The sequence below is a fragment of the Martes martes genome (genome assembly GCF_963455335.1).
Source record: "Martes martes genome assembly, chromosome: 18".
Taxonomy (NCBI): Eukaryota; Metazoa; Chordata; class Mammalia; order Carnivora; family Mustelidae; genus Martes; species Martes martes.
Genome location: NC_137906.1, coordinates 33,971,041 through 33,979,918, shown reverse-complemented (window position 1 = coordinate 33,979,918; position 8,878 = coordinate 33,971,041). Strand labels below are relative to the sequence as shown.

Sequence of the window (8,878 nt, the reverse complement as noted above, 5' to 3'; positions counted from 1 at the left end):
TGGGGGTCGCCACCCTAGCCGGGGCGTCCGCTCCTGCGCTCCGCTTGGCTGGCGGCCTCCGGATCGGGCGGATGGCCGCGTCGCGGGACGCACTCCCCGAAGGGCAGCGGGCCGCAGGAAGGGCCGCTAGCCTCGCCACTTGAAAGTTTTTCTTGGGGCTCGGAAGCCCAACTTGCCCATCCGAGAAATGGGGCTCTGAAATAAACAGATGGAGGACGCACTCTGCCGACTTGGCCGTTTTATTCTTTCTCTACGCCCCTACCCGTTTTGGAGCCCAAGGAACTGGGGCGAGCGGACTGCCACCCCAGACACCCCCAGGGCGCGGTGGCCCGACTTAATTCTGGGGCCCCTGTTGCCAGGAAGCGCCTGAAAAGACCCCGCGGGGCGCGGTCGCTGGGCCGGGTCACGTGACCGTCACTCGACGCCCTGCGGGGGGGGGGGAAGCAACCACTGCGCATGCGTGCCTTTTATCTTTTTCTGTTTTTTTTTTTTTCCTTTGGTTGGCTTGGACGCAACCACTGTCAACTCCTCCCCCTCCTTTTCCATCCTTCCTGACACACGCTCCCTTCCCCCCGCCCATTGGTTACGTCAGGCAGACAGGACGGTAAGCCAATCACGGTGCTGTGTTCAGAGGCCGGCACGCGGAACCGGTCGGATTGGACCAATGAGGGCGCTCGGAGCGGGCGCGCCCCAACCGGGCAGGGGAGCCGAGGCCGAGTGGGCGGTGCTTCCCCAGTCAGCATGTGGGCGGGGGAGGGCGGGGACCAGCAGCCGCAGAGGCGTCGACGGCGGCGGCGACGACGACGTTCCTCAGTCTTCGGGGTGGGCTCGGCGGCGCAGGCCGGGCTTTGCGGAGGGCTCGGCGGTCAGCGGCGGCGGCCCTAGTGGGGCCGCGGCGCCATGGGTGGGCGGTAGACAGGCTCAGGCCGGCAAGGCGAGGGGCGGCGGCGGTCGTCCAGGCCGCGGCGACCTTCGGCGGGGCCCGGGGGTGGGGAGGCCCGGGGCGGGGGTCGTCCCGGACAGCGCGGGGCCGCGGGGCGGGTCTCGCAGGCCGTCGGGGTGCAGGAGGCCTGGGCCGCCTCGAGGAGCCGCCGCCGGCCGCTGGGCCCCGCCGCCGGGCCGCTCGACGACGACGCTCCCGCGGGGGCCCCGCCTGAGGAGGACGCGGCGGCGGCGGCGGCGAGGCCGCGGGAGGCCGCGGAGGATGGAGGAGCGGAAGGAGGAGGGCGAGGCCGAGATCCAGGAGCACGGGCCGGAGCACTGGTTCTCTAAGTGGGAGCGGCAGTGCCTGGCTGAGGCCGAGCAGGACGAGCAGCTGTCCCCCGAGCTGCAAGAGGAGGCGGCGGCCGCCGCGCAGCCCGAGCACAAGCAGCAGAAGCTGTGGCACCTCTTCCAGAACTCGGCCACCGCCGTGGCCCAGCTCTACAAAGGTGAGGCCCGCCGCCGCCATCTTGCCGCTGCCGCCGCCCCGCCGCCGCCGCCGCCGCCGCGCCTCGGGGTCGGCGGGTCGGCGGAGAACCCCGAGGGCGGCCGCCCACCCGCCGGCCGGGCCGGGCCTTCTCGCCCCCGCCGCCCCGTCGCCCCCTCCCCACAAGATGGCGGCGCGGGGGGCGGGCCCGGCGGGCGGCCGCGGCCGAGCGGGGGGCCGGCTTGGGGGGCGCTCCCGTTTGGGGCCGCTCTCGGGGGCCTGCCCGCGGTTGAGGCCCGGCTGCTGGCGCCCCCCGGGCCGGGAGGGGAGGGGAGGGGCCCCAGGTCACAAAATGGCGAAGGGAGGCGGCGGGGCCGGCCCATTGTGCCCGAAGCCGGCCTCGGGGCGGGGACTGGGAGGGGGCGCCTTCCTCGGCCGCGGTCGGACCCGGGGTTGCGCCTCTGGGCCCCGCGGCTCCCCCTTGCTCCCGCCGCGACCCTTTTCCTGCCGTTCTCGCAGTTGAGTGTGGGATCCTGAAGCCCTGGAACAAAATGGCGAAACCTAATATGGCCGTTCCGAAGTGATTGACGCCCAAATAACATCTTCTTTCTCTGTGTGTCTCTCTGTCTCTCTTTCTGTGTCTTTTGTGTTTTTTTCTCCTTCCTCCGCTTTTTCAGACCGAGTGTGTCAGCAGCCAGGACTTTCTCTCTGGGTCCCCTTCCAAAACGCAGCCACCGCCGTCACCAACCTCTATAAAGGTAAAGATAACCTTGCTGCATTGCCGGCTAAGGGGAAGGGCAGCTTGCGTCAGGGTTTGAGCCCTGCGCTGCGAGGGTATTGGACACCCTTCCCCGGATCCAGACTGCCGGAGTCCTTGCTGCTGCGGAGTCCAGCCACCAAGTGCCCCAAGTACTTTGTAGGTTGAGAACTCCCGGGATGGTCTCTTATATCCCTGCATCTCAGCCGCGGCGTTTGACCCTCTCCGCCCCCCACCCCCGGGCGCGTTTGACACTGGGGGCAGTTTTGAATGTCATCCCTAAGAGGGGGCTGCTGAATATCCTGCCTGGCACAAGACAGGCTCCCCCGCCCCAAGTGTCGCCCCAAGTGTCGGTAGTGCGGGGGTTGAGAAGCCCTGAGCTGGGAGACCGGCGAGGCCTGCTGCTTCTCACGACGAGGGCACCCAGGGAAGAGAGTTTATGGTGCCACAGGGAGGTGAGCACTTCCCGGAAAAGAGTCTTGAGTTAGGCAGCTTAGACCAAGGTATTTTCGTAGCATTTAAGTGCGCTGAAAACGAGCTGATTGGAATAATCTGTGCATATTAACATACTGCTCTTCCTAGCAACTTCAAGTGTTTGCTTTCAAAACTACTGCATATCTGATTGTATATTGTTGGCAGGAAATGTGTGATCAGAGTTTGCCTTGATAGATTTGTGTTTTATGGTAGTGTTTTTCTGGAGCTAATCCTCACCCCTCCCCATGACGTGAAGATATGTAAGTAAGTGTTCTTGTTTTTTGTGCTCTCAGTAACCACGGCTTTGGATTTTGAAGATTTGGAAATTTGGATTTGATGCTTCTTAGGGACAGGGTGTCTGTGGAGAAAGGATTTGAATTTGACTGTTAGTCTTAGTAAAAATGTAATTAAATCAAATGCTTTCAAACTTGGGAGAAGCTGCGTTTAACAGTAATGGACTTAGTGCATTTCAAAATGATCAAAACAAGATAAAACAAGCTGTGGAGCACCTTCTGGTATTCTTATTTTTGCCTAAGAATGTGCAAATAATGGCAGCATTCTATAGGAAGAATACATTATTGTGAGACATCGTGGTTGGAATTTGCAGTTTTTTGGGTTAGTAATTTGAAAACATAAAGTGAAACTGGTGAATAGAATGTTGATTTTTAGGGAAGGAGGAACTCATAGTCTAGCGCTGTGAGAAACGGGAAACACAGATGGTGCCCCAGTGGTCAACTTTGATTTTATGTAGCTGAGTTCCTTAAATTTTGGCTCTTGAGTAAATTAACATCTATCAGTTCTTGAGGGTCTTCAGCATTGTCTGAATTGTCTCTTGGTTTCATCCAGAGAATTTGGAATAATAGTTAAAACTTGTTTTAGAGACTCATTTCTTGGAGTATAATTTGGATACCGTATAATCACCATTTTAAGAATCATAGCTTGAATTTGAGAGACATATACTGTGACGGCATAGAGCATCTATCTCCAACCCAAGCCCCTGGCACCACTGATGTGATTGTTGTATGTATGGTTTCCTGTTTCCATAAAGTCATGAATAGAGCCTTATGGCATAGTCTTTTGTGCCCGGCTTCATGAACTTCCCGTGTTTCTGAGATGGATCCATGGAGTTCATGCTGCAGGTGTTAATAACTCAGTGTCCATTTTGGCCCTCTCCCCGACCCCAGTGTTGTTTGTTTGGTCTGAGTAGCATTCTGTTCTGTGTGTGGTGCTACAGTTTATCCATTTGTTTGTTGCAATTTATTTTTTTTGAAGGTGGGGATGGCACCATTTTTGGTGGCTTTTGTATGCCTCTCTTTGCCTAGGCCATACAAAAACATGAACATCCTTTAGATTTTCTGTTTAATTTTTGGTGCTGTTTTGTGCTGTTATAATGTTATCTTTTTAGGACTAAAGCTGACAGTTTAGTGCTTCATATAAGAGATGGGTTTAGAAGCTGAACTCTGAAATAATCCCAAAAACGGATTGCTTGATTTGAAATTGCTTTTTATAATTTATTCGTTTTTTTTTGTTCAGAAGATTTAATGAGAGAGACATTCAGTTTTTTTAAATTTAAAGATTCTATCCATTCATTTGACAGAGACGCAGCAAGAGAGGGAACACAAGCAGGGGAAGTGGGAGAGGGAGAAGCAGGCTTCCCACTGAGCAGGGAGCCCGATGCGGGGCCCGATCCCAGGACCCTGGGCCCATGACCCGAGCCGAAGGCAGACACCCAACAACTGAGCCACCCAGGCGCCCTGAGACATTCATTTTTTTAAAAATGGAAATAAATGTTCTTGTTACTGCAGATGTGTTAGATTGTTAGAACTGGTGTTATTTTATATCCTGTTTTTGTTAAAAGTAAATGCATCCTTTTTTATCTGGTAGGAAAAGTAAGTTGTGGTTTGTGGAATTTGGTAGTGTAGCAACATACTCCTACCTGATTGAAAGGAAAGAGGTAATGCTCTGCAGAGATACTCACCTTCCTCTTTTTCAGGGTGAAGCCTTTGGAGAACAGGACTACAGCTGTAGGATTAATTAGATACCTTAAATAGAACCAGTATAGTTAGCAAGGTAGTGTCACCAGTGCATGCAGCATTAAGTGTAGTGGTAAATCTAAATTATTGTTCATAGCTCTGATTAAATATTTAGGTATAATTTACAAGGGGGGAGATTTGGAGGGGATGGGATCTCTTTAAAGGGCAGTGCTTCTGTATTTTTGTCTGATTATACACTTAACTGGCAAGCTAAAACTGGCTTGTTCTGCAGACTGGGGAGAGGTTGGCACTTCTACCAGGTTTTTGATAGCTCCTAAAGGGAACACATAGGAAGTTCAGATTGGAGGTAAAAGCCTAGCTGAGGGCCCCTTTTGATTGCTCTTGTGCTTTTGAAAAGTCTAAGGCTCAGTCATTTTGGTTTGGCTCGGAGGGTGTGGAGGAGAGTGAGTTGTCTCTCAGTGTGGACAGAATTCAGCAAAATATGGAGTGTGGGTTCTTGCTACTCTGTGTTGTAGGACAAGACTTTGGTATCCTCTTTTGGAAAGGGGAGGAAAAAGTCTTGTTGCTGGTTCTTGTTTCTACCTTGATTTGGTAGATCTAAAAAGGGTGATGTTTGTTTAGTTTTCAGTTACGTTCTATTCCTGGCCTAGTACATTTTTTGATATCTGCAACTGAAGAGGGGAGTGAAAAGTTACTGAGTTGGTTTTAATTTAGCCCAGATTCATGCTTACCTGGGAAATACTTGACCACACCTACTGGTTTGCCTTTTAAAGCCCCCTCCTTTCATTTTCCTGGGCGCCACTTGTAATCTTTGTCTCCAGACTCCTCATTAAGGAATTGTTCTCCTTGTGTAATGCTAACTTCCTTCTGTTTGGGGTTCCTTGCTCAGAAGAGAGGTTGGACTGGTGGTTGTCCTCTGGGACAAGGCTATCTTGGGAGCCCCAGTGGTCTGCCTGAGGTGGGTGCTGGTGCCTTACCTCTTTACCAGCGTCCTTGACCCAGTGTTTGATCACATCCCCCAGGGTCACTTCTCAGCACATCCCTAATGGTTTGTTCTCTCAGGTTTTTTTTTTTTTTTTAAATAATTTATTTATTTATTTGAGAGAGAGAGGGAGAACGAGCAGGGAAAGGGGCAGAAGGAGAGGGAGAAGCCAGCAGGGAGTCTGATGTGGGACTCGATCCCAGGACCCCAGGATCATGACCTGAGCTGAAGGCAGACACTCAACGGACTGAGCCACCCAGGTGCCCCTGTTCTCTCAGGTTTTTGATGTTTTTTTCTTCTTTGACTTTTGTTTTATGGTTAGCTCCATTTCTTTGCCTCCACTTTAATTAACTACTTACTAAAAAATAATTTTAATTTAATTTTATTTTTTCTTAAAGTAAGCTCTATATCCATCGTGGTGCTTGAACTCACGGCCCTGAGATTGAGAGTCAAAATGCTTTACCGACTGAACCAGCCAGACGCCCTTGTCTCCACTTTTAATAACTGCATTTGAGACCTTCATTGCATGTTGAGCAGTACTATTACATATGTTGAGAGCTTTTTTTTTTTTTTTTTAAGATTTTATTTATTCATTTGACAGACAGATCACAAGTAGGCAGAGAGGCAGGCGGAGAGAGAGAAAGGGAAGCAGGCTCCCTGCTGAGCAGAGAGCCCAACTCGGGGCTCGATCAGGACCCTGGGACTGTGACCTGAGCCGAAGGCAGAGGCTTTAACCCACTGAGCCACCCAGGCGCTCCTGTTGAGAGCTTTCTGTTGATACTGTGTGTGTGAAAGATGTTCCTGGTTCTCTCCCTGACCAGCATGTGCCCAGGGAAGATCTGTACTCTAGCAGTGCTTGAAGGAGGCCAGCATTGTTAGAATGGCATCTGCTGCTAGATTGTTTGAATTCTGGTTCTGGCCTGTTATTACTTAGCTGTGTGGTCCTGGAGGCAGATGGTGGAGCAAGATACCGCACTATGGTGCTCCTTCGTTCTCTCAGGCTTAGAGGACAAGATCTGAGTTTAGTGATTGTGTGTGGTGAGTATTCCAAGTGCTTGATCTTGTTGGTGTTTAAATTCTGCTTTCCAGGTATTTCTGGCTATGGGCAGTCCTTAAGATGAAAGGAAGAAATTCTAGGTCATTTTTTGTCTTTGTGTTTCTTCTTGTGTTGAAATAAGTTTTGTGGTGCGGTGCTTTCTTTCTTCATCTTTCCCTAAAGGTTAAATAGAATTGCCAGGTGAGAAAAATGGTATGATGCCTTTTATTTAAGTCCTTGTTTTTGAGGCCTCTTGATGCCACATCCCTTTATAACATGCTGTCTTACTTCAGCATGGCCATCTTAGACTGTAGGTAAAGTGAAACTGAGCAGGACGTGCTGAAAATTTGTGGGCTTGGTGGTGAATGATTGGCCTATATAAACAAATGGTCAGAGAAAGCATGTTCCACCTGGAGATAGTGGAATTTAATCTTTTTTTTTTTTTAAAGATTTTATTTATTTATTTGACAGAGATCACAAGTAGGCAGAGAGGGAGGGGGAAGCAGGCTCCCTGCTGAGGAGAGGTCCCGATGGTGGGACTTGATCCCAGGACCCTGAGGTCATGACCTGAGCCAAAGGCAGAGGCTTAACCCACTGAGCCACCCAGGTCCCCCGGAATTTCATCTCTTTTAAAATTTGACTTTGTGGATCTGGTTTGTGACCCTCCTTTTTGCAAAAAAAAAAAAAAAAAAAAATACTGAACTTTGAGACTTTGTTCGGAACACCTTAGTATGGATTATAATTAGAAACTCTAAATCTCAAGTTTTTTTTTTTTTTAAGATTTTATTTATTTATTTGATAGAGGGAGAAAGAGCACAAGCAGGGGGAGCAGCAGAGGGAGACGAGAAGCAGGCTCCTCACTGAGCAGGGAGCCCAATGTGGAAGTCCATCCCAAAACCCCTGGATCATGATCTGAGCTGACCGCAGGAACTTAACCCACTGCGCCACCCAGGCATCCCTTAAGTATTATTCTTTAACTTTCGCTATATAAGGAACAGTGGCCTCATTCATTCAGAACATCATTTGTAGATTGTGTAAGTTTTTGTAGAAGACATTGTCTTCTGCATAACTTTTCTGTAAAAGGATGTTTTGATTGCAGGTAAGCAGAAAGTACAAGTCAGGCAGGCTTCACTGGTGTGAACATGGATTGGCTTCTCTTCGACTCGAAGGCCAAGGGTAGGATTGGCTTCAGTCAGTGCGTCAAACTGTCCTGCTCTGTAGTCTCTTGGCCAGAATTGGGTCACATGCTTACTCAGAACCAGTATCCTAGCTACTGTCTGGGGCAATGCAGATTAGATTCGGACTAAACCATTTGTTCCACCCTTTGAATGTGGAGGAAGCTCACCCCAGAGCTATCCAAACAAATTTGGAAGTACCTTTAGGAGAAGGGGGGATGAGGATTGGATGCCGGGCACATGGGGTTACTACATACATTTCTTTTCTGGCTCCTGTCCTTCTGTGTGTGCTAGGTGAAAATTAAGTAATTATCTAAATAGTGGAAGTTGGTGCCTGCTTTCCAATACTTCATTGCTGGGGAATGCATGAGTTGTTTCTCAAAACAGTTGGAAAATGGTTTTATTTTGCCTGTAATTCAAATCTTTGTTTCTAATGAAACACTTTTAATACTTTTTTCCCCTGTGGCAGACTGGATGACTAGTTAATGCAAATTGAATTTCTGAGTTCAAATATTTTGTAGTCATTAGTATTTTTTTTGAAATGTTGCTTTGATCTGCAGTGTGCTCTTACAGTTTATAGGTCTTCTAAGGAGGATGGGGTATAGTTTCTCTTGTTTTGGGGAAGAACTACCTTATAGAAGAAACTCTGTCACTTACCTAACTTGGGGCAAGGCCATTTGAGCCTCTCAGTTCCAGTTCCTTGTTTAAGAAATTGGGATGTCTGCTCTGGCCAGCTCAAAAGGATTGTATCAGAAGCTATACATAGTGAAATTGGATTAATCTTGTTTGTGTATCATGTAAGAAAGCTGTACATTTGGTCTCCGTCTCAGAAATTAGGTGATTCTGTGCCTGTTGTCCCCTGCCAGTGGTTAGAGGATTAGACTTCTAAAAATCTGGAATTCCATTTCAGCTGCTTATACAAAAACAGTTTTTGTTTGTTTGTTTGTTTAAGATTTTTATTTATTTGACAGAGACACAGTGAGAGAGGGGAACACAAGCAGGCAGAGGGAGTGGGAGAGGGAGAGACAGACTTCTTGCCTAGCAGGGAGCCC

General features: G+C 49.8%; 1 protein-coding gene across 2 annotated transcripts in view; it reads left to right on the top strand.

Moving 5' to 3' along the window:
* The first annotated feature begins 1,069 nt into the window (after positions 1 to 1,069).
* HAPSTR1 (HUWE1 associated protein modifying stress responses) overlaps positions 1,070 to 8,878 on the top strand; it is a 28,023-nt gene continuing 20,214 nt past the window's right edge. For both annotated transcript variants that reach the window (XM_080830000.1, XM_080830001.1), the window contains exons 1-2: positions 1,070 to 1,430; positions 2,086 to 2,166. In XM_080830000.1, coding sequence (XP_080686126.1) covers positions 1,205 to 1,430; positions 2,086 to 2,166 — 307 coding nt within the window. In that variant the 5' untranslated portion in view covers positions 1,070 to 1,204. The remainder of the gene's footprint in view (positions 1,431 to 2,085; positions 2,167 to 8,878) is intronic.